Below are 27,342 nucleotides of genomic sequence, written 5' to 3' on the forward strand. Positions count from 1 at the left end.
AAAATGATTCTATTTTCGTGTATGTTATTTCTCGTTTATGTAATATTTGTGTGGGTTTCACTTGTTTTGTTAGAAGTTTTCTATTTATATAACGTGGACGAACTGTCAATGTCTGATATCTTGTATTTTTTATTGATTTATGATGCATTGAGTTACATGTTTTGTTTAAAATTGTATTAAGCTCCTTACAATGAACACAAATCTATACCAAAACAAAATTATATCAAGACGGTATCTTTTTAATTAAAAGCACTTTGTAAAATTATAAAAATAACAAAAAAAAATAGCAAAATCAAAATAATATATACACTACATGACACAACAGTTATTGCATACTATTGTAACTAGAGGCTCTCAATAGCCTGTATCGCTAACCTGATTCTACTTGGGTTTTTGAAATCATATAAAAAGATAAAATGTGGTTACAAAGTAACAACACTTGGCCAGCACCTCATTAAGAAAGAAACATTTATGCTATGTTTGCTTTCATTCAATTCAGTGGTTCTCGAAAAGAATAAATTTGTATGTATTTACCAAAGGGTCCTATGTTAAATCAAGTCCCCTGCTGGACGCCACCTTGGTTGATTGATTGGCTACAAAGTAACAACACTTGGTCAGCATGTCATAAGGAACATTCATGCTATGTTTGACTTCATTCCATTCAGTGGTTCTCTAAAAGAAGACATTTGTATGTATTTCCAATAGGGTCCTATGTTAAAATAAGTCCTCCGCTGGCAGCCATCTTGGATGATGGTTAGTCTACAAAATTAACAACACTTGGTCAGCACCTCATAGCGAACAATCATGCTATTTTTGGTTTTATTCCATTCCGTGGTTCTTTAAAAGAAGTCATTTGTATGCATTTCCCATATGGGCCTATGTTAAACTAAATTCCCCGCTGGCGGCCATCTTTGATGATGGATTGGCTTCATAGTAACAGCACTTGGTCAGCACCTTATAAGGAACATTCATGCCATGTTTGGTTTAATTCCATTCAGTGGTTCTCGTAAAGAAATCATTTGTATGCATTTCCCATTGGGTCCTATGTTAAACTAAGTCCCCCGCTGGCGGCCATCTTGGAAGATGGATGGCCTACAAAGTAAAAACACTTGGTCAGCACCTTATAAGGAACATTCATGCCATGTTTGGTTTCATTCCATTTAGTGGTTCTCTAAAAGAAGTCATTTGTATGCATTCCTATTGGGTCCTATGTTAAACTGAGTCCCCTGCTGGCGGCCATCTTGGATGATGAATCGACTACAAAGTAACAACATTTCGTCAGCACCTTATAAGGAACATTCATGCCCTGTTTGGTTTCATTCCATTCAGTGGTTCTCTAAAAGAAGTCATTGTATCGTTTCCTATTGGGTCCAATGTTAAACTAAGTCCCCCGCTGGCGGCCATCTTGGATGATGAATCGCCTACAAAGTAACAACACTTGATCAGCACCTTATAAGGAACATTCATGCCATGTTTGGTTTTATTCTAGTTATGGTTCTCTAAAAGAAGTCATTTGTATGCATTTCCCTTAGGGTCCTATGTTAAACTAAGTTCCCCGCTGGCGGCTATCTTGGGTGATGGATCGGCTACAAAGTAACAACACTTGGTCAGCACTTCAAAAGGAACATTCATGCCATGTTTGGTTTTGTTCCATTCAGTGGTTCTCTAGGAGAAGTTCAAAATGTAAAAAGTTAACGACGACAACGGACGACGTCGGACGACAGACGACGAACGCCAAGTGATGAGAAAGGCTTACTTGGCCCTTCACGACTGTACATTAAGTGGCATTAAAACATTTTTAATTAAACATTAGTTTTTTTTTAAATAACTTCAAGTTATAGAAAAGAAACATAACATTAAAACGGGTTTGACATATCACATTCATCGATTTAGTTTGTTACTTCAAAACAAGATTACCCTTCTTCACATGTTAAGGTCATCATATACGACCGTCACAGCTGGCTAAACATACAATGTAAAAAATCTCTTGGTGTAATACCACCATTGATTTTCCCTTATTAGTCTTTATTAAATTTCTACTTTTAAACACATTGTTAAGAGTTTATATTTAATTTAAATAAAAAAATACTTGGTATGAGTAATTTTTTATCCTGTCCAGTACTGTAGACAACTTTCAAATAATGTTGCATTGCATATACAAATATAACCATCACTGAAAGTTCACCAATCAAATGTTCACATCTTTAGTAACCATGCAAACTTAAGTTATCAAAATATGCTATAGAAACACCAAATAAAACAATAATGGTGCTTCGGAAACCTCCCAGATATATGTTAATGACCCATAATATTTTCTACTAAAATAAAATGTAGGATTAATTTCTTACACCTATCACTTACTATGATTTAGTGGTATTACTCCTCTAGGTCGTATGGAATTTTGATATGTTGAATACAAATGATAATTGTGAGGCATACATTAACATATTGTTTAAAAAAATAACCTTTTATCATAATTAAACGTAATCATATGACAATGTTCATTTGACCATCCATGCAATGTACGACAAACTCTAGGTCGTATGGGCCTATACTAATTTGGAAAGAAAACAGTGGTAAATATGAAGCGTTATTTTGTGATTAACTTAAATAACAAAAACCACATCAAAAACTAGATAACTATTTACACATAAGAAGGTCATCATGATACCAGGTACATTTTGGAAGGTCAACAATGAACGAAAAATTTCTTGTTGTATTGAGTTTTGAAAATTTGATAAAAACCAAATGTGAAGCAAGAATTCGTGTTTTACCTTAACAATAGTTAAATATATCTAGCTATGTCCAAAGACGAGAAGAATTGTTTTGTCTTTAAAAAAAATTTGTAAAGTTACAGCTGCTATTTTTGCTAAAAGTATGCAATTTAGGTGCTCCGTGCAATTTGAGTATGGTGACATAAAAGGTAATATAAAGACCATATGTATGTGTTAGGGCACACAATGAACTACATAATCTAGGTAGTACGAACTTTTGAGAAGTGAAAAAGGGATAAATGAGAAGCATAAAATCAAATATTTACACACTTAAAGTTCATTGTACGAGCATGTACATTTGGCAAAGCATACACTATAAAATAAACATTTACATAAATATCAACTCTTAATAAAAATTAAAATATGAAGAGTTGACATTTTAACTGATGATATGCATATTCAAAATGCACACTCTGTGTTCCAAATTATCCAAAATAATCGAATTAAAGTTAAATAAAGGCAACAGAAGTATACCGCTGTTCAAAATTCATAAATCGATTGAGAAAAAACAAATCCGGGTGAAAAACTAAAACTGAGGGAAACACATCAAACATAACAGAAAGACAACATTAAAATGTAACACACACAGAAACGAACTATAATAGAACAATGGTTATTTTCATGTCTTAGCTTGATACATGATATTTTAATAAACAAATGGTGGGTTGAACCTGGTTTTGCGGCTAGCCAGACTTCCCGCTTTTTTTGGAATGTTCAATATAACATTAAAATGACAACATTTAATAACAGGACCACAATACAAATAAATGGGTGAACATATAGGACATAAAACACCCGATAACAGTCAACTACACTAGTCTTGTACTGTAAAAATAACATACCTGCTAATCGATAATTCTATTGAAAGAATAAATATTTCTAGGGTAATCTAAATGAGGAATTGTGCATGTTGTGGTTCAACTGTTAATGAGACAATTTTTCATAAAAGAGAGATCAAGGATACTACCAACTAAAGGTTATTGTATGACCTTCAAAAAGGAAAAAATAATATCACATGCTAATGTTTCAAATTCTTTTTTAAAATTGTGCTAGTGAAAAGCTTTCCAAACGAGAAAGATTCCGCCCTGATCGTAGCTTATGACACTGAACGAAGATTGTCGAAAACCAGTGACAACCACATACCTAAAAATATTGTTATCTGGACAGACACAAGTAAATAAAGCTTGGGTATAGCAATTATAGTTTTGTCAGTAATTGAGAGTAAAGTAACAAAAATACAGATAAAATTAAACAAATGAATGAATCTATGCAATGATAACAAAAAGAAGCATAATACAAAGTCCAATAAGTAAAGTAACAATAAACTTAAAAACAAACTTAACCAACTTTTTAGTTTTATCTTAAACGAGTCAGGACATTTCACAAAAACGCCAATTTATTATCGCATCAAATTGATAATTGTCATCTGCTTGAAATGATTTGAGAATGAATCAAATATTTTCGTATACTTTGGAGGACACCAGATAGTGGTTCAATGCTTCATAACAAAGACAGTACTCCTCCTACAATAAACGAAAAGAATTATTAAATATACTGAATTGTTTAAAGGCGTAAACAATAAGGAGGTATATTGGGATGGAGTAAAGGAATGCCGGAGAAATTGTCATGACTTTTATAAAGATATACAAAGAATTTCTTTGTTCGTCAAAAACTATAAAATTTTAAATTTTAAATTTAAAATACACAAATAAAATAATTAACAAATGATCAAAAAACTTTGCTTTTTTAAAATCACAATAGTCTGTTACTACGAAAAAATGTAAATAACCCAACATATTATCATCTTTGTTTTAACGCCATTGACTTATGTTTGACGAAGCAAATACCTGTCACTTGTCTTCAAATCCATGCATGTATTGTATGTATGTACGTATTTATTTATCTGTTACTAAATAAAATATTGTTTACAGTTAGCTAATACTATAGTGCCTAACAAGATTTTGTGAGATAGACGAAATTGACTTTAAAACGATCGTATTGACTTTTGATGTGCAGTATTTCTGACATATTTTGACTTTATTTACTTACTTCTTAAGTTTGGAATTAATCATAATCAACATATTCCAATTAGACTGAGAAATGTTTTATTTTTATTATAATAAATAATAATTTTACCTGCCGTAGTCGTGCGTAAAATATATTTCGACATTTCTCTTGCGAAAATGACTTGTTTAATGGAACAAAACGTATTATTTGTAAACTTTCTCTTTAATCTTCACACTAGGCTTTTAAAAAATAACCTTTCAACAGTATATTCCGAAAATTTCGTGAAAATAGAAGAAGAGGCAATTCTTACCTTTCATACCTTAACTTTCATTGATAAAACATAATATTGACTCGTCCAGTGTCCAGTCTGAAGGTCATTTTAGTTACCGTACACATTCATGCACGTTTTAATTAATCAATAGTCATGTATGAAAAGTATACACAAGTTTGAAGGTAAACTAATAACAACTTAAGGTGGCTCGGCCCTTTAACAATGCGCATATTTTAACGCATGTTTCTTACGACGATGTGCCTTGTATTGGAAACGGTCGCTTTCAGGGGTCTTCTCAAAAATAGCGTTGACGACCTTGGAACGCGGGCGTGTATGAAAGCACCCTTGACGATGTAAACAAGTGATGCAAAACGTTCTTCAAAACAGAAAATACGAACGGTCAGACATTCAGAGTGCTTTCTTCATTTTTCGTATAAAAGACTAAAAGGAGAGAAATATACGTGATTGAAGCATATTAACATTAAAATATATATATATAAATACTGACAAAGTCAAATGTATGACTGCGTCGACGGTGCCGCTTCGCTCCAAAAACGCATTCTCACCTTACACGGTCCATTTCGTACCATATTTTGAATTAAATATCGGTTGAATATTAAATGATGTCTTGGAGATTTATTTTAAAAAATGTTTTGCCCATGACGCAATGATTAACTTTGAACAAATAATAGCGATGTAAACAATTGCATGTCATCGTACAGCTTTCAAAAACAGGTAAAACGTGGGTATATAAAACCCGTATAGTATGCTTTAAAGGCATCGGGGCGGGTACTTATCAAGCTATCCGTTTGGCGTTTTATAACAGTTTGTTTCTGTCATAAATCTCTTTAATATCTTTATTTCCAGTTATTTTTATGGGTTTAATTATTCCCCATTATGCGATATATTTTTACACTGCAAAATTTTGTTATTTATAGTTTTATATTTTTTATTTTCCCCAAAGCAAATTTGAACATTTTCATTTAAAGATTTGTTTACCTTATCAATAAATGAGCACGAACATCATCTGATACACTTTCTCGTCTCACAATTCCATAATTTCCTGAACACTAGACTAAGTCCTATAATGTAAGACCTCGGGGCCAATGTTTTCTATTTTATGATTTTTGTCTATTACTTAATTTGCTTATTGTTATTTTGATGATTTGCAATATTCTGTTGTATCTATCAATATGTCAATCGAGTTCAAATTAAATAAAAAGAAACATCATTAAGTGAATCAGAGCAAGTGTTATTATTATAATAGACTAATGGATCCAGCAACTTATTTCACAAAAATGATTATTGGTTTTCCTGCAGAAATAAAAGGACACTTCAATAATTGGCTGTTTTCCGCCTTTTCATGAAGATGAAAATTGATTAATTGGGGCGGATCCAACCATTTTAAAAGGGGGTTCCCAATCCAGGACAAAAAGGGGGTGTTCCAACTATATTTTCCCATTCAAAAGCATTGATCGTCCAAAAATGGGGGTCCACCCCCGAAACCCTCCCCTGGATCCATCGCTGTCAAAAGTAACCGGGACTGGCCTAGTATTCCGACCTATGATATAATTCCTCAATACTGCATGCTTTGCGGAGGACCGCAAAATTTTTGGTTACTATGTCGGGATTGTTCTAGGAACATCCACAGCGTGTCGGGCAGTCACAAACACTACTAAAGACTTTATATATATAAATCTATACTACTACTAGGTTCAGGAAAAGTTTGGATGGTAATTTTTAAACTCCGCCCAGTACACAGGAACGCTATATTAGCCGGGCAAATTTTAACTTCTATCTTAATTTTTGACATGCTTTTTTAAAAGGTAAGATAATAAGGAAAGTTCTTGATGATGAAAATAATTATAGTGGGGTAATGGCATTGCGGCAAAAAAATGTGAATGACAATTTTGTTTGTGAACACGGATTTAATGGTCTTTGATCTTACCGTGGCAAAGAAATGTATAACTAATCTATGCGTGATGATAGAAGGAGATGATGTTTTTTTATTTATTATATTGAATTTCAAATTTGAACTTTGGTGGATAGTTGTTTCATTGGCAATAATACTACATCTGCTTATTTTCAAATCTTATGTTTAGCATAGAAATATGGTATCGGGACCGTTCGCCCTAGTAACATGTTCGCCCTGGGTCCGTTTGCCCTGAGTTCGTTCGCCCTTAGAGTCCGTTCGCCCTACTAAAAAATATTAATATTCAGGGCATTGAAGTTGAATAAACTTAATCAGATATATTTCTATGGTATATATTCTTGAAATTTATGGAAACATGGAAATATCTGAAAGTTTATGGCTTGTTAAGGATCATTAATTTAATGTTTTATGACAAAATAATTCGGATCACTGCTAATTGTGATACCTGTCTTTTGATGGATTTATTATAAAAAAAAAAAAATTCTTTTGATAATATATTCAGCTTGAAATTAATTCAAAAACAAATGTACGAACTGTAAAACGGATTTACAAGTTCATTCATTAAAATACTCTGAGACTAGTCTAAGTTATACTGCATACATTAGTGAATGACTGAATACAATTATTTTGTTAACAAATATCAACAAAGATAAATACATTGTATTCCAGTATTCTACTGCAATCAACGGGAAAATGATGAAATTGATTGCGGCAATATCAATATTCGGTGATTTTTTCAACAAACTTCAAATACTTAAAATTATGCCACTAGACAACAATTAGTAAAAAATAAAAATCAGGGCGAATGGACCCTGGGCGAACAGGTATCAGGGCGAACAGGTACTAGGGCGAACGTGAATTAGGGCGTACGGACCCGGAGTCTAGAAATATGACTAATCTAACAGATGATCCCTTGATTATACAGGGTGCTCAAACAGCTGGATGTATACATACGAAGCCTCGTAAGGTCAAAAGGGGGAATTTTGCCTATACATGCACCAAGCATAATTGTTCACTCATTCTTACCAGCACAACAACAACAATATGGCAGTCCATGTATCTAGCTCGTCTTACTTTGCATAACTTACATAATTGATACTTTTCTATATGTTCTCATCCGTATTATGTTTGAAATATTTGCCAGTGACGATTCAGTATGAACAAATTAAATATTCATTATGTGCAATAAATACAAAAAAGTAATTTCTTGGACTTTTATTTGTTTGACTATGTGGTATATGGTTTTATTGGTAATCGTAAGAGGACATAATTGTTATCTTCTATGTAAATTGGTTTTCGGTGTAGAGTTGCCTCATAAACAATGATACTCTATGACCTATTTTTATACACAACAAAACGGAGTTGCAAAGGGTATAATGTTTTTGACCCGTCTGTCAGTCTTGTTTCTTGTCATCACAACTCTCAAACAGAATTTCATGAAACATTTTTAGATAATAAGGACGTACTATGTAGATGTGCATGTCAACAGGAAATTACGATTCATTTTTTTTCTTATACCATTTGTTTTCTTATTTTATTCCTCCAGTGACAATGTGGGAACTGACTGCCAAAGCGGGACCGGCTACAGTTATTCGCAATGTTATCAACCAATGAGCCCGCACCCTATGTCAGACTCTCTAACAATCATCCCATCAACCAAATAATTTGAAACATATTTAGAATTAAGAAATAGACAAATCCATGAAATTAGGTTAAGTTCAGATAAACCCTGCAAGACAGACATTTTTGTTTTTTATTCATTATTTTATACATAAATCACCCATTAGTTTTCTCATTTGAATCGTTTTAAATTGTTCATTTGTCATTTTGAGGCCTTTAAAACCAACTATGCAGAATAGGTTTTACTCATTGTTGAAGTCTGTATGGTGACCTAAATGTATAGTTAATTCTGTGTTGTTTGGTCTCTTGTGTCTCATTTAAAATCATATCACATCCTCTTATTTGATATTTTAATTTGTTATAATACATTTAATACACCAAATATACATGATTGATTGATAGTTGGTTGCTTAACGTCCACCAAATATACATGAAGATGACCTATTGATTACACAATATAGCATATGAAAAAAGAGGACTTACTGTTGATCAATGAACCATACAAATGATTATGTGGTCCATGATACATTGTAATTGACAGAATTGTAAACTACATGTATGGCACACAAATAGTTTATCTACTACATGTACCTTTTAGTATTTATTAAATGAGTATATGCCGACCATGTTGACGACTGACAGTCAATGGTATACCATTTTACCTCCTGAAAACAGGCGTAAAAAAAGGCTCAACTAAATCAAATTTTTGAAACGTTATTGATTTTATTCCTCAGATGTCTCTGAGATCAAATTTATAAAACATGTATTACAAATGTAATATTGTTAATTTAAATGTTCTAGTATAAATGAAAGCATTGTTGCCATTTATACGTCATGTACATGTACAATCATAAGCTGATCAGCTCTATATCTTCATAATTTTTATTCTCCTTCACTGTTTTTTTTATGAGACTCAATATATATATATGATCTTTATTCATCATTGGGACAGGTAGGTGAAGCAGGTCCTTTTGATTGCATTTTTTAAGGATTTTGACAGCACTAAGGCATATACATGTAGTTCCAATTTATAGTTGACCTCTGCTCCTCAATTGGATTGTGGCAACACATATTGCATATCCATGTAGAATGTTGTTCTTAAGTTTCAGCACTTTACACATAGTTTCCGGTTGCAAGACTAGAGGATACTGGCTTCTCATAAAATTCTGTCAGTACTGTGCCAATAAGTCCAAGTAAAGTTGAACATTCCAAGATCACTCCTTCCATTTGCATGTACATGTACAAATGTACTTGCAGCCTGAAATTAAATATCAGAGTAATTCTGTCAGAAAATCAACAATTATTGACATTCAAAAGCATACAGATGAGACTAATTCATAATGGAGACACAGATGAGCAGCCGCTTGCATGTAAAGAATGAAAAGAGTGACACCACCCAAATTTTTACTTTATCTGAGTTGTGTTGTAGTTATTATTGCATATAAGTATCACAATATTTGGATAAAGCAAACTTGTGTTAAAGAAAGGAACAAAACTTTAGCTATTTTAAAATTTGTAAAGGGGCATAACTCTAGAAAAGTAAAAGCAACCCCACCAAAAATTCAAACTTCATGTGTGTTTGTTGGTAACAAGAATAATATATATGCATTAATTGTGAATTTTATTTAGTTTAATAATATTGGTAGAGGCAAACTGAAGTTAGAGAACAGAAAACAAATTTCGGACGAACATGCAAGTTTGATAAGACTGACAATGCAAAGATAATTTAACTTAATGCCCCTGCCACTATGGTGTAAAAATAATGAAGAATTTGTTGTGATCAATAACGAGCAAACAAAATATAATTACATGCACAACAAGTGTAAATAGTGATTTTGTTTCTATAGGTTGAATAAAGGCTTCTTGCTGTTCGGCTGCCTTCAATTTTGAAAATGTAGCTCATGCAGTCCTCATGAATAAATTATGCTGAGGCTTTTTGTACCCTATTTGGAATATAGGATACACAAATTTTGTATTTATTAAAAATTACTATTCACAAAGCAACACTTATTTTCAACTCAAAATACAGTACCTGGCCAAAAGTAGTTGTCACCTGCATTTTTTTGCTACATGTATAGCATGTAAATATTTTAAATAAAAACACATTACTTCAAAAAAATATTTTGAGGGCATTTAAAAATGTATGGTTGGATTTAACTTATATCTACGAGAGCTTAAAAGAAGTAGAATGGTCTATATTAATATGTGTTTATTTGATAATAGGTTTGTTTTAAGTGTTTTTGTTTTTCCTTGAGAACGCATAAAATATTTTTCAATAATTTAATTTGATTGATTATATTTATATATATATAGCAAATTTCTTAACAGAAAATAATGAAAATGAGACTAAAAAAGAATAAAACCACAATATACAAACCTATGACAATACTGCTTCTATTGGTACCAGGTTGCTTAAAATCAATCCAAAATGACCCCAAAATATTTTTTTTTAATGTTGTTTTAAATACAATATATATATATATGTTTAAAAGATGTACAGATGTATTGCCTCCTACTGTAAAGGTTATCACTTACAAATTAGGCCAATTATGTCATATTCTCAAAAAAAAAAACCCAAGTCAATCAAACCCCTTGAGAACCTTAATTGATTATTATTAGAGGGGGTGGACAGGGGTAAGGAGACAGGGGAATGAGGGATCAGAGAAAAGGGTTATCTTGGAAATACATGTTGTTATTTTTATTTTGTCTTGGAACAAGGAGATGGAAGTATTGAAGTAAGAGGAGAAAATTTTAGGGTGAAAGGGAAGGGAAATATAGTTGGGACAAGGGAGTAGAAACTGTGCATGCCCTAGGGAAGTTATGGGGTACCCCACATACATATGACCCTAACTCTATGTAACTTGGCTACGAAATAAGATTTACCAAATGATGATTAAAAAGGCTAATTCATTGACACTAACAGTAGCGTAAAAATGACAGTTGTGGTGGTTCATAGTAGCTAGATGTCATCCCCTCCTCTTCGTCCGTTTGCACACGGATATCTCTCAAAACGGGCCAGACATGTTTACAAATTGCCAGTAAGGTGAAAATACTAAGATAAACAAATAAATAAGATACCAGCTATAACAATTAAACATGGAACAGAAATTGAGCTCGTACAAGGTCTCAGTCGCAGTGCTTTTCAACAGTAGCGAGTATTTTGAGACAGCCCCCAAGTTTGTATTTTTCGTGATACTGGTAACATTTGGCTGCCTAAAATATCGAAATATATGTTTTCTTATGCAATAACTCTACATTCATCGTTGTATATTCACCACAATGTCTGTTATGTATGTAAATGGTCGTATTCATCAATGTAGTATGCTGCTCGGCGTGGCGACCTTGAAATTCCTCTGGTCCGATAATGGCGCCAAATTAGAGGGAAGCAACTCGCGCCAGACAAAATTACCGTATTTCACCTAAATAATCAAAGTTTCGCTTCTTGATAACAAACAGTCATACGATAACCACATTTATATTCAGCCATCGTTTATTAATATAATTTCAAACATTATTTTATTTAAGCCACCAATAAAGAATTCACAATTAAGTAATTAATGGACTGCATTGAAATCAGACCTTATGGGGTAGAGGGGTTAAACAAAAGCTCGCAACTTTTTTAAAAGCCTGGTGACCCCCATTTTATTTGACCTTAAAATGCTTGAAAAGTTCATAGCTTTGACATATCTGTTTTTAAAAAAAATCTACCGGGAAAATTTTAAGAAAAATCGATTCAATCAATATTTTTTGCCTTAAACTGAAATTAGAAAATGCAAAATTTAGACATAAATCTGAAAATAAAAGGATTTTTAAGTCAAAAACAACAACGGGAAAGGTTTACATTTCAAATTCTAATGTTTTTTCACATAAAAATCATACTGACTTGGTTTTAAAACTCTTTGAATTTGATGTAACCGTTATTGTTGTAAGGGTGGACATGTTTGGAAAAAGGGTCAAAATCGCACATTTCGCTTCAATTTGAGGGGAAAACGAGCCTGGTGACCCCCTTTTTTCTTTGCATTTTTGGATTCAGCATAAAAAAATCTACAGAATAAGTGAAAATAAAAAAAATCTACCGGGGGTCACTATTGGGGTGAGCCACCTTAATCCAATCAAATTGCCTACGATTCAATAACAATGACCAGTCTACATCATAAAAATGTATAGGGGTAAACTGGGTAGGGAGAAAATGTCAGATATTTTAAGTTCATTATTTTGCAATAACGAATAAAAAGTTGTTTACCATTAGATTTGTTATAATTTCATAAACATGTCGTTATGTATTGGTATAGTTTTTGGATCTTTCATTAGCGTATTTAAGGCTGTAGAAAGTTTGGCCTTCAAAAGTCAACATAATTATTGACTTTATACAGAAAATTCGCCTTTTTAAAACATTGAATGTATCACAAATAATACGGGACAACAAAGCAAAATCATTTCTTAAAACACTGCAAAAAAATAATTCTGATTGATGCAGCGGTATTGTCATAAATTGCACTGGAGTGAACAGTGGTAAAGTAAACGTCAAATTCCCTCACACAATGTTATCACACACTATAGTATTTTCTTAATCCTCGTATCATTCAAAACTCATTTATCTGTTCACTTCTTAATTACGTATAAGGATCGTTAACCATAATAATCAATATGGTAATACGTACAAAATCAGCAAAGAACTCTGGTCTCCTCAACTGCAACAGCCTGGCTAGTTGAAATATGTTTGCATTTTTATCAATTGTCATACTGGAAACAGCGTTGACAAACGCACAGAAAAGCCCACAATTCTTGGCTCCATCCCTAAAATGTTAACAAAATCCCACGGTAAAGGTTTTCCTTTTGTCACGAGAAATGTTGTCAGATTACCGAAGTTGATTCGTGTTGAACCTTACTTTCGGTTCTCTTTTGCTATTTCTTGGTGGTTTGATGAAGCAAGAGAACCCGGAAAGGACAATTAGCTATCTTACGAAGGATGCGATAATCCTTCCAATTAGTCGTAGTTTTGTTCACTTTCTCCCAAATATATTTACCAACTAAGTAGAAAGTAACTCGTTTTGCATTTAAGCTTGCTGTAATAAACCTGTTGCTTACAATCAGGGTTTCTTTTTTGTTCTAATCAATAAAAGGCACCATATAGTATCTTATATTAACAAAGACCGGTACTTACGGACATTGATTATATGTTTATAAATAGAAGTGCACTGATATTTAATGTGTATGTTTTAGTTTTGTATATCCAATAAACATCTACTTGCACAATAGTAATTCATAATTCAAGTTACATTTTAAAAAGTAATATACCAAAAATACCGAATTCAAAACGGAAATTTCTTCATACTTTGATCTAAAAAGGAACGAACTAAATCGGCGTTAAACGTTAAGAAACTATAACATGTTAGTTTATACAATATGCTTGTCAAAATAAAAACATACTGGACATGCTAGAACATTTGTAGTTTGTTCTTGAAAAGAATAACAATGTTTCATATCAAACGTGCGTATCATTTATAACTTTAGATGTATTTATTTGATACTTACCCGCTGACAACGGTCACTGGATCATCTGACCTGCTAACACGAGTTAATATAGTACGATTAACAAGTTTGCACAGAACCTGTGGATCAGGAAGGCCCTTGGTCACTGCAAGATACATGGCTATTTCTCTCGATTGGTCACCCTTAAATATATGAAATACTGGAAATAAATTCATGTTTTACAAATTTTTTCCATAATTAATTCAAATATATTGATAAAGGTTTTTGTAAAAGACATTGTAAATTTGGACATTTAAACAACATTCACCAGATATCTTAATATTTTGTTGAGATAAGCATTTCCCGTCCACTTGTATTTTTGTCCACCTGATGAGTTAAGCCTTTTTCAAATGTTTTTTTTTTATAGTTTGTTCTTATGTTGACATGTTATACAACTGTCCCAGGTTTGGGGAGGGTTGGAATCCCGCTTACATGTTTAACCCTGCCACATTCTGTATGTATGTGTCTGTCCCAAGTCAGGAGCCTATAATTCAGTGGTTGTCTTGTTTATGTGTTACATTTTGTTTTTGTTCAACTTTTGTACATAAATTAGGCCGTTAGTTTTCACGTTTGAATTGTTTACATTTTCATTTCAGAGCCTTTTATAGGCGACTTTGCGGTAGGGGATTTGCTAATTGTTGAAGGCCGTACGGTGACACATAGTTGTTAATTTCTGTGTTATTTTGGTCTCTTGTGGAAAGCTGTCTCATTGAAAATCATACCACATCTCTTTTTTTTATATTTCAGTTTAAAACTATAAATCTACAATAAACCAAACCATTTAACATCTTGGTTAGTATGGTATAAATTATGAAAAAAAATATTTTAAGTAGTATATCACGTACATGCATCAGCTATTTTTAACAAATACCTTCTTGGATAGAATAACTGTAAAACTTATAACACCAAGATCTTGTTGTTCTTTACTTTTTATTTTCAAAGTATATTTCCCATATACATAGGGGTCTTTTGAAGTGGAGTAATCTAATTCAGCCTGAATAAATATATCATATAATCAAACTTACATACTCCCGAAGAAAAGTTACGCCAAAAACAGATGCACGTGTTCTACACGTTTTGTACTTAATTGAGGGACGTGTTTATGCTTAAAAAAAACCCGTGTAACCCCACCAGATGCTGTTACTGTCGAAAAGCCTGTAATTTTGTGTTGGTATTTTTTTTCTCTATGCCTTTGTTGATTTCAATTTATCTTTAAATCAGTAAGTTAAACGGTTATCGGTTCTATGTAGCGTACTACACTTTTCCCTCCAGTTCAAAATGTGGTAAAGTTGATCGTGTTTATTTAGTAGATACTTGTATTTATATCCCCTTATTCTCATGATATCTCTTGCAACAACAAACAGAACATCTGGAGTTGTGCTCAATTTTGTCATCAGTTCTCGATAGGTGTTACAAGAATAGTATGGTATGCATGTTTGGTACTAATAGATGATTTAAAATTACGTAACATTGAAGAAAAAAGTCGATTTAATATTATTATTACATAGCTTTTTTATAGCGCCTATCTAATAAACCTAATACTCTAAGCGCTTAACATATAAAATTGAAGGAAAATATATATCACAATGCATACAATAATAGCAATTATATATATATGAACATAAGAATAAAACAGAAATTAAATAGAATAATAATGATGGAAATTAAGAGCATTGACAGGGGAAATATATATCCCAGTGAATACCATAAAACATATTAAATATAACAGTCAATAAAAGAATAATGATGAAAATTATAAGTATTTACATTCCAGTAAAACACAAAAATATGATTTGTTTAAGAATTTTAGTCCCATCGACCAATTTAGGCATCTTTAATAGATATTCTAGGAATAATAGCTGAAGGAAAAAAATATGAATTAAAAACCAATTGTTCAAAGAACCATTGATGGTCTTTCCACCAGTAAGGATTTTTATATGAAAAAATTAAAATTTGGTTTCAAATGTCAGTTGTAGCGTCAAATGACAGCTTGTTGAACGCTTATTCCAAAAATATATGGTTTCTATGGAAAAAAATATAGATAAGGAAGATCATTGTTTACTTCCAATTCAAATGATGTTATTTCCGGTATAATAGTTTGATAGATTAATTAACACTGATTCCAATAATATATGGTTCTATACTTTAACATTAATTTAGAACAAAAAATAGCTACTTCCGGTTAACAAAAGGTCACTTCCGTTTGGCTTTTACAAGTTCACATTGCTTGCAACCTATTGCAAAAAGTCCCATGTCTTTATAATGTATACATATGAGATAAAGGCAAAGGTCAAAATCTAGAACGCGCATTTTGTCTATGACCTTGAGCTCAATTTCAAGGTCAACAACCAAGGACCTAAAATCAAAAGACCCCAGGCCTCTACTTTATATTGTTAATGAGTTATATTACCATACAACTAATATAAGATATAAAAGGGGGGAAAAGTCGCGTCAAATGTTTACGTACCCTTTTAACTAAAATTTACGTGTTACGGCATGTCGCAACACACATCTTTGAAAATATTTTGTCGATATCTTATATGATTTTTGAAAATAAGAGATAACAAGCCAAAATCATATTTTAGAACATGACCTTGACCTTTGACCTTGACCTCATTTTCATTTTTTTGGACCAAGGACCTCAAATCAGAAGACCCTAGGCCTCTATCACTAATGGTTTTCCAGTAACAAATTTATTTCATTTATTTCAATACAAAAGGGGAAATAACTCTCATATGGAGTCTTCGTAAAGCTTCGGTGAAAACTAAACGTAACATTCTGAGGATATAACGAGCAATTAGGAAAAATTAATTTGTCGCTTTCTTTTACGGTTGCGGAGGAGATCTGATAACAAGAAAAACAGTGTTTGGGGAGATAACTATTACAAAGAAAAGTGTTCGGTTAAACAGGGTCAGTTTCAAAAGCGTATAGACTGTATGATATCATATACAAAAAAAAATAAGCGACATCTTTTGAAACATTTTTACACCGCAAGAAAAAAATTTAGGCGGAAGAAAAAAAATAAAATAATAAGAACAAATTCAAAAGGTCTTTCCACAAGAAAGGTGGAAATACCTAATAAAATTAGCAATATATACCTCAGCTGGGTTATTTAGAAACACGACAATTGTAGACGAATTGTGATCCCCAACCATAGTCCAAAAGTCAACCATTGTGTCAGGTAGAGGTAGCTGTGTTGTCAAATATCCAACGAACTTTGTATATGACTACATATGAAAAACATAATAGGTTAAGGTTAAGTTAATAAAAATAGAACCTTCATAATAAAAAAAATAAAAAAAATGTTGATCTACAAATGTAAGTGAAAGGCGAAAAGTATCAAAGGGACATCAACATTTACTATCTATTTGTAAATCTTTGGTGAAAAGTAATAACATAGCATTACTGAAATAAATGACATTTCCACACGTGTTTTTTTTTGTAGGAGTTCCAGAGAATACGCAAATCCAACATATAAAACAAACGGTAATGAATTGATGTACTTCAAATAACTAAAAGAAAAACCAAGTTTGGACCAAGTAATCAGAGTTTGAATGAGGAAAATACGTTCCTTTAGTTTAAAGTGTTTATTACTTTACAGTCGCAAATTTCAATAAAACATGTCCGCTTGTTCTTACTAGCGCGACGTACTTCGGTCGTATAATAGAGATTTCCAATAAAATGACTTTACTCGACATAACCGACCTAACTCAGCGTATTTAGTCCTACTACATTGAAGCGTGACGGAGGGGAGCATACACTGCATGCATATTTTGCTATTTGAACACGCATTGTTGCTGGAATATGCCTTCAGTAAAATTCAACCACAACTGGTTTTTTTTTACTCTTTAAATATTTTGTCATTAAACTTTGAATGATTTATTGACATAAATACTATAATAGACAAAGTCAATTAGCAACTTGTAATCAAACACACCCACCATTTTTTGTCATTTCACTTGACCCATATTTTAGTTCTCCTCACATTCTGAATTTTAAAAATTACCGAGACGACATTTAGCATACAAATATTTAAATAACAAATTCCGAAGCGAGAAGGTTGTCTTTTTATTGTTTTTAAAAGATTTAACGTTTAGCACACCCGAATGTAAAAGGTGTACTCGACTTTTAAAACAAAATAATATTTTTCTATAATTTAATTGAAGATAATTTGATGTGGGCAGCAATTCATATCAATTATCTATTTTTCAAAAGAACTTTTTCGTTTTTACCTTTACCAAATTATGGGGCGAGGTTTTTGTTTAAGTATACCTAAACTCATTGGCATTGTCAAAACCATGAAAGACAACTCCTATGAATCGTATGATAGGTACAGATATGTATATATACGTGGTCTTATGACAGTGAAGTTTAGGCGGGAATCTCAATAATCACGTGATATATACAAATCATGATTTCTTTCGTTTTTCATCATCTTAAAAATATTTAATATTGATAAAATTTATTATGAATGGATGTCATAGTTAAGGAATACTTAGTTAAAACTTGAGTAACGCATTTAACAAAATTAATTGGTTAGCAACAACCGGTCCCGTTACGTGCGTACGTCGAGTTAGGTACGTATGTCATTTTATTGGAAATCTCTAATAAGAGTATAAACTGCTTATACAGCGATATATCTATACATACTGGTGCTTGAACAGCGTTGATATAATCAGTTCGTCCTTTATTGTGGGAAACAAGAAACAGTCTGTTTTTGTCCGCTACAAAAATAAATGTCATTATTTGTTTGTAGGTACAGTTAAACATTAATGTTGAGTGCTCGAGTATACTTCCGGTTTTTGAATGGGATCTTGTTCCACACATTGATGCGTTATGGTTAAAGGAAAAGCAACCTAATTACAATGTTTAAGTATGTTTAGAATATAATGCTTACGATATAACATGTATAAAGAATGTAAGAAGGCCATACACATGATACATATCAATAAATATTTAAAACAAATTCGCCGCAAAAAACAGATTCCATATTACTTGAACTTGTAACGTTACTACTACCATTGTTTTCCCCAATTGGATATGAGTAGGAACACAACTCGCATGTTCATCAGTTGAATAAAAACAAATTTAATGGCGAAAGATCAAAATCAGTATTGAACGTTGATCACTGGAAGTTAACCAAGTAAACTTCGTTTTTCCTGTTTACAAGCTTAAGTAACCATTTTACCCTAATTTTCCAATTTTTTTTTTAAACACACCAAATAATCAAGGAATGATGCTTTAGAACCCAAACGGTATATGTTTATGATAATGATAAGCAGGGTTAAATTCCTTTAACTGTAAAATCGGAGGATATTTTTTTTTTCGACTATTTTCCGCTTGAAACTTGGAATGACGTACCCTTTTTTGGTTGTATTACACCTTATTAAATGTTGAAAAAAGGCTTCGGTCAGATATTCTCGAAACACTACTTTACTATCTATTACATAAGTGTAATCATCAAAATCGGAAGTAAGAATAACTATGAACTAAAGGAACATATACTTTAATTGTGTCATCGGTTCTGCATGATGTGCAACATTAGAAAACGAAGGATATGGAGTATCTATCCATGATACATGAACAGTACATGCACAACAACAAAAAACCCCACACAACACTTTTCTTAAATGGTCCGTTTATAAGTTTTAAAATAATAAGTCATTACGGTTTCAACTCCTACAGGCAAAGTTGAAGTTGGATAAAAAAAAAATCGGGTTTCTGTTGGGTCGTAAAGCAGCTCACGGGTTTCTGTTTATGTACATAATCGGTTTTCAAATATTTAGTTTTGAGTCTTCTTGATGACTTTTATGCAGAAACAAATCAAAATAGCAATACATCATATTGACAAATGCAACAACTTTGAAGAATCAAACTTAGTTTGCAGCTTACAAGGAACAATACTCTCATTTCTGTTTTTTCCTAAATTTTCTGGGCTTTTAGCAGCAACATATTCAACTTGATCTTGCTCAGCTTTCTTAGCTTTAAGCATCTACAATATAGCAGTATAAATTATATGCTTACATTAATGTATGTGTAGTACATTGTATGCAATATAACATTTGAAATTGAAATATTCAGAATTACATATGCATACAATTTGCATTTTAAAACGAAACATGAAATTAAAGTACCTAGTTTTGATGAAGGCTGACTGAAGATGAAAACATGACGTCCTTAAAATTAAACGTAATACATGAATGTAAAGAAGTGCTGACACTTTGCAATCTAAACAAGCATTGTTGTTTTCAAACGTAGGGAAGACTCTCTTTAACGCAGTCCAACAACTAATCTACATATACAATGTATGTAAAATTTAAAAAAAACAAAATATCCACATATTACTTTACCTCAAACTCTTCATGCAGTCGTCGTCTGTTTACAGGACCTTTATCTTCTGAAATTTCCCGCCAGATATTTTCAAATTCCTTCTTTCCAACATTTGTATCCTTCATTGTGAAAGCCTCGAGTAAGGCATAATGAAGACAAACATATTGCCCCTAAAATATGAACAGATTCATTTTGTATTAAATTATCGAATTAAAATAACATTAAATATATTTCGTGTGTCCCTGGCGCCTTTTCGGATTTACCTTCAGCAGAAACACTGTGAAAGCTAAAAACTTTTGAGAAAATCATAAACAGGTAGATGGTGCATATTGTCTTATTTCATAAGGTACTTCTCATCTGTTGATTTTATACAATGAATGCAAATGGTAAGGTAGATTAATTAAATAAAAAAAAACGATATGGTATGATAACCACAAAAGAAGTGAATGTAAGCAACTACAGGGAAGCGTATGGCGTTCAACAATTAGAAAAAACTCATACCTTATAGTCGGATATACAAGGCCACGATAGGAAAAGTATACAATAATACAACTAAGTAAACGGGAACGGTATTACGTATTGCAAAACAATTTTCTACCTACATGACCCAGGGACAATCACTTACCTACAAGCTCCTGATATTTAACAGACACGTAAAGAATGCCGAAGAAATGTAGGTAACATGTTTGTGTGCGCTTAATTTATCTAATGACTTTTTATTGCATGTTGTTAACCTTTTAGGAAGCGTTTCAGTTTATTTTCGATCTATGAAATTGAATGTTCCTCTGGTATCTTTCGCCTTTCTTTTAGGAACCTTTGATAATTTTATATTTGACTTTCCAGTGTTAAAAACGTATAATCTAACTTACTGGTGTTTGAACCATGTTCATCCTGCTCAACCTCATTTTCTCTACAAACTTAAAGACATCCACGAACCCAGTATCACGTCCTTCTTCATATAAAGCATCAAGTCCGATATATGTCCCAGTTCTGCCTATCCCAGCACTATAAGAAAAAAATAACATCACTGTAAATTTACTTAGGACACTGTCTATTGTGTTTTAGTTTAAATTAGTAATTAGTTTTACTCCTTAATGATTTAACAAAATTCTTTGAATGCATACTGCAAACACACAGACACTAATCGTAATTCGTGAGGGTAAATCAAATGAACTTACAATTTAATTTGATACAGATTTCAGGTAATATCATTTTTTTTCTTGTAAGCAACATTTAAATACTACTAACCGTCAATTTGTTAAACGACCTTCAATTTTAACTAGATCTGTATAGACAATTTATAAAATGTTGCTGTTTTAAATGCATGTACATTTATTTGAATTAGAACAGGATGTCATGAATTGTCATTCTTCAAACACAAACACTGGGTAACAAATCCAAATTTAATTTTTCAAATTTTAATATTACCAATGTTATTTCAACTGATCGGGCGGAGCTTACGTTTTAGTTTGCATAAGGACAGTCTATTTGAAGATGTGTGTGATAAGGATGATTCCCGTTATAATTATAACTGATTTCTAATCACCTATCAGTGTCATCAAAGGAATTTACAAAAAAATGACTGGACACTTCATTGAGTTTATTCTAAAACACCTATCTAAAAATGGACTGGTTTATTATCAGCGAACCGGTCAAACTCCGCCCAGTCAAGTGAAATAAATTGAGTAATACCTGCAATGAACAAGAAGCGGTCCATTATTGTCAGTACTTGTATGATCAGATATGACATGCCTATGAAACAATACAAGATACAGAGGATCTGGTGTTCCATGATCAGGCCAGGCAGTGAAATGGTACTGGATAATACATCTCTTCTCTTTTGTCTGTTATTGTCATATTGAAAAATTGAAATAAAATACAAAACAAGGCATAGCGTACATAGGCTTACAATTATTTGTTTTTAATAAAAACAAACATAAACACATCAAAACTGTTTTGACAGTAAAAGTGTTTTACACACATTTGTATATTCAGTTATTTGAAATGAACCGTTGATATTTAGTAAATCAAAGTAAATGGAGATATTTCTCCTGATCTTACTATTGTATGTTACCAAATATAGATTTACAAAGTGAAATAACAACATTTGCAACCTCAAATGTATTTTTTCTATACATTTATCGATTGTTCAGCAGCTCTAATCATATGTAACCATATATCTAAATAAAACATTAATATTCACGGTACCAATTTTGCTGCACCTGATGCGCTTTTCGACAAATAATGTATATTGATCAATGATTTAATTAGAAGGCCCCGAAATGTAAAAATCCAAAGCAATACTGCATTTTGGGGCAACATCCGGAAACTAACTTGAACAATACACTGACGGACTAAGTGACGGTCATAAAAATATACATCCACTTTTCGTATCCAGTTGCTTTACTAATATTTTTTTTAAATAATGTTGATGCGAAATATAACGTTTTATGTATTTCATTTCGTATACATTTGGGTTTAATCCGTTTGCTATTTGTTGTAAGTGTATATAGATATCAACTAGTGTTACAAGTTCTGTTCCTAGTTCTGCAATGAAGCGTTCTATTGATAAAGTTTGATATTAGGTGCAAAAAGCACGATAAAATTTTTGGCGGTTTCTTGGGGTGAAGTGTTATGTACTATCTAAAGTTATAAATGTATTAGCATCATAGATGCTATAAGATACGTCGAATCGAATTAAGTCACATTAGTATATGCACTGTTAACGTTGCTGTTATGTTTATTACATGTAGTTATATATGTTTTTGAACCAAAGTAATCTGTATAATAAAGTGATATTATATAGATAACACATAGCTGAGAGGGTGATAGAGCAGATTGGTACCCCGAGAAAACATTGTCAACCGCGGCGAAGCCAAGGTTGACAATGCCTTTTCGAGGGTTTCCAATCTGCTCTATCACCCTCTCAGCTATGTGTTATTTAATTTATTATACTGAATGTTCTGTTATTACTGTCGATTTTTTTAAATTCAAAGTAATAAACTGTGACATATTGTACATAACCATCCGTATTTAATAAAGCGCACACTTGATCAAACGTCTCCGTGAAGGGTAATAGAGTATTTGCCATAGGATAGTGTCGTATTTTATAAAGCGCACACTTGATCAAGCGTCTCTGTGAAGGGTGATAGAGTATTTGTCATAGGATAGAGTCGTATTTAATAAAGCGTTCACTTGATCAAGCGTCTACATGAAGGGTAATAGAGTAAATTGACACCCTCGTATTAGCCAATCAAAATCTGGCATTTTGACATGAAGTATAATAAAATATATTGTATCTCAAGCGAAAATAGTGCAAGCAAGTAAACCGATTTCTATGTTTGTCCTCTTTATAGCCTTTTGAATTTAGAGTAGAAATACTTTTAATTCGGACGAGCAGGGCGAGGTAAAATTTAAGATGAATTAGTTTTGTTGTATCATATATTAATAATATTTATTTATATCTATACAAATATAATACAAGTAATGATGATACCACACAATACATATGTTTTTTTTTTTTATCCAAAACAATACTGAAATATTTTTGTAAATTATAGAACATTTTAATTCCTCCATTATTGTATGCCATACCGTTTTATCTTCCACTTCGATCTCCCTCGTGATGTATGCAGCCCTTTCCTTTTCTGATTGTAAGGTGAGAACAAGGTTACCACAAGTCATTGGCTTTCCTCCTTCTGGCCAGTATCGATCACATTTCCTCTAAAACGTGTAAAAAGTATGTTTATGCATCAGCCTCTTTATTGAGTTTATAAACTTGTTTCACTTACATTATTATCCTGAAGATTATGAATAAAAGTGATAGCAGGGCCTTTAGTGTATTAAAAATAATGGGATTCGGTCATTGTTGAAGTTCATTCGGATATCTTAAGTTACTTACATCTATATATCTTTATATGTAAGCAATAAGAACTCATATTGATGAATGCATCATTAGCAGTCATACCGCATGTCTTCATTTTGATTTTGAAAGCTATAAGTATGATTGATCTCAAACTAATTCACAAAACACAATTGCGTCTTTACAACATTTACTTTTATATGTTGTGTCTATTTTTTTCTTATATTAAGCTACACATGTTCAATGTGTAAAAAACATTCATATAGTATCGCTCAAAATTGAATCTAGGTGAATAGTTTTCTTCAAATTTGATATAAAATGTAATCTAACTTGGGGCAAACAGGATAGTTAAAATCAGCGCTTGAGTAAATTTTCGTTTTATTCATAGTACAAGGCATAAACAAAATGTAGATAGCAATGCGGGTAACAATTCATTACTCACAAGAAAAAGTGCTGATGTTAGTTAGGATGAAGCAGATTTGAATTTACATAAATAATAAGATATAGTACCAGATTATCCACCAAATTTGTGATGGAGTTTGAATTTCTAAATTTGTAGTGTTCTGTGTTGTCTTTTGTTGTGTTGTGATTTGTTGTGTTTCTGTTTTTGTTTTATACATTTGACTGCAATTGGATTACTATCTCGTATATATCTATATACTTAACTAGATGTGCTGAAAGAGAACTATGATATTTACCTTTGGGCCTTCCACCAGATTTGTCAGCATTATCATCTTTCTTGTATTATTTTGCAAAATCATTCTCCAGTGGTCATTGATAGTATTCTTTAGTGGTCCTGGAACATGTGCATACATGTTAAATGTGTTTGTCATACATTTATGACGCACGACCATAGCATATCGCAAAGAAATTAAACTTATGAATATGAGTATATTGTGTAGGATAACGATGGCGTATTATTCATCTGTGTAAACGACTTTTTAAAGATATTTTTTTGTTTTGTTTTTCAATTTTGTCGTTTTATAGTTTTTACGGGTGCTGTAGCCTTCCTTACATCAAAACTTGTACAGAAAGAAATGAAGATGCCGAATGCATTCTTTGCTATAGGCGTCGGAATATATGCTGTAAATAAAATACCGGGAACATAATTATAAATAGTGGACTAGGAATTTGGTACATGTATATATATTGTTTTATCGTAACCTGACATATATTGAAACATGAAGTAATATGACGTATAACTATCATACCTTGAGAGGCTATATAACACTTTTCCTTTTTGAAACCCTGCAATTAAAAGATGTTAATATTAATAAGTTTCCACAAAATATATTTGATAAGAAATAATATATGGTTGTATAATGACAAATGTGATAACTATAAACGAATAGTCGAAATAATATGGATTTATTATATATTTAGTAGTTAATTACACCTTATATAAGAATGCCAGCTTTTGATTGGCTGATAGCCAGTGTATTTTTCGCATATTCTAACATTTTTTCCTCATTTCAAACGAACCTGCCTGTTTTTCACCACTGCCGGTGAATATGCCTCAAGCCTCAAATACCATGGTATTTGCCATTTTGTATATTCCTTTTTTACCCTCGCGAGCATCTTCCCGTCTTTTTTCGGATATGACGTTACATAAAGACGTCGCGAACGCGTATACGTACCTGTATAGTTCCCGCGGTATATTTTATGACAGTACTTGTCCTCAAATAGAAATAAATATTTCATTTTCCTAGTACAGAGACTGTACCCGTAAACAATAAAACAGATGCTGCTATCATCATTGTTTTCAACACTTTAAATATTAACCAAGTTCCATGAACTGGTTCCAACAGAACACGGGAATGATCGTCTACAAGAGAATTGTGATTACTTACGTCTACATAGTTAGCATTGATATAATCTGAGGACATTCCATGACATGGTGCCAACACAACCCGTGTATGATCGTCTACAAGAGAATCGTGATTACTTACGTCTACATAGTTAGCATTGATATAATCTGTGGACATTCCATGGCCTGGTGCCAACACAACCCGTGTATGATCGTCTACAAGAAAATCGTGATTACTTACGTCTACATAGTTAGCAATGATATAATCTGTGGACATTCCATGGCCTGGTGCCAACACAACCCGTGTATGATCGTCTACAAGAGAATCGTGATTACTTACGTCTACATAGTTAGCATTGATATAATCTGTGGACATTCCATGGCCTGGTGCCAACACAACCCGTGTATGATCGTCTACAAGAGCATCGTGATTACTTACGTCTACATAGTTAGCATTGATATAATCTGTGGACATTCCATGGCCTGGTGCCAACACAACCCGTGTATGATCGTCTACAAGAGAATCGTGATTACTTACGTCTACATAGTTAGCATTGATATAATCTGAGGACATTCCATGGCCTGGTGCCAACACAACCCGTGTATGATCGTCTACAAGAAAATCGTGATTACTTACGTCTACATAGTTAGCATTGATATAATCTGAGGACATTCCATGGCCTGGTGCCAACACAACCCGTGTATGATCGTCTACAAGAAAATCGTGATTACTTACGTCTACATAGTTAGCATTGATATAATCTGAGGACATTCCATGGCCTGGTGCCAACACAACTCGGGAATGATCGTCTACAAGAGAATCGTGATTACTTACGTCTACATAGTTAGCATTGATATAATCTGTGGACATTCCATGGCCTGGTGCCAACACAACCCGTGTATGATCGTCTACAAGAAAATCGTGATTACTTACGTCTACATAGTTAGCATTGATATAATCTGAGGACATTCCATGGCCTGGTGCCAACACAACTCGGGAATGATCGTCTACAAGAGAATCGTGATTACTTACGTCTACATAGTTAGCATTGATATAATCTGAGGACATTCCATGGCCTGGTGCCAACACAACCCGTGTATGATCGTCTACAAGAAAATAGTGATTACTTACGTCTACATAGTTAGCATTGATATAATCTGAGGACATTCCATGGCCTGGTTCCAACACAACCCGGGAATGATCGT

The 27,342-nt window shown here is 32.6% G+C and overlaps 1 protein-coding gene across 1 annotated transcript; it reads right to left on the reverse strand.

The window, feature by feature from the left end:
• Positions 1-224: 224 nt before the first annotated feature.
• Positions 225-26,731, reverse strand: LOC134684428 (receptor-type tyrosine-protein phosphatase gamma-like). The gene is made up of 14 exons (XM_063543712.1): positions 26,675-26,731; positions 25,541-25,577; positions 25,028-25,125; positions 24,062-24,190; positions 22,160-22,311; positions 21,337-21,472; positions 20,488-20,637; positions 20,030-20,129; positions 18,788-18,861; positions 17,236-17,364; positions 15,009-15,131; positions 14,141-14,280; positions 13,267-13,402; positions 225-4,297 (listed from the first exon to the last, which is right to left on the reverse strand). The coding sequence occupies exons 1-14, from the start codon at positions 26,708-26,710 to the stop codon at positions 4,226-4,228; spliced, it is 1,512 nt and encodes a 503-aa protein (XP_063399782.1). The 5' UTR covers positions 26,711-26,731; the 3' UTR covers positions 225-4,225.
• Positions 26,732-27,342: the final 611 nt, after the last annotated feature.

The sequence above is a fragment of the Mytilus trossulus genome, chromosome 9 (assembly GCF_036588685.1).
Source record: "Mytilus trossulus isolate FHL-02 chromosome 9, PNRI_Mtr1.1.1.hap1, whole genome shotgun sequence".
NCBI classification, from domain to species: domain Eukaryota; kingdom Metazoa; phylum Mollusca; class Bivalvia; order Mytilida; family Mytilidae; genus Mytilus; species Mytilus trossulus.

Coding starts and splice junctions, on each gene's coding strand:
- LOC134684428 (XM_063543712.1), bottom strand. CDS start 26,710: ATGTCCTCAGATTATATCAATGCTAACTATGTAGAC. Junction 15,132..17,235: donor TTCTAAATAACCCAGCTGAG/GTATATATTGCT, acceptor ATATTTATTCAG/GCTGAATTAGATTACTCCAC. Junction 13,403..14,140: donor CCAGTGACCGTTGTCAGCGG/GTAAGTATCAAA, acceptor TTAACATTTTAG/GGATGGAGCCAAGAATTGTG.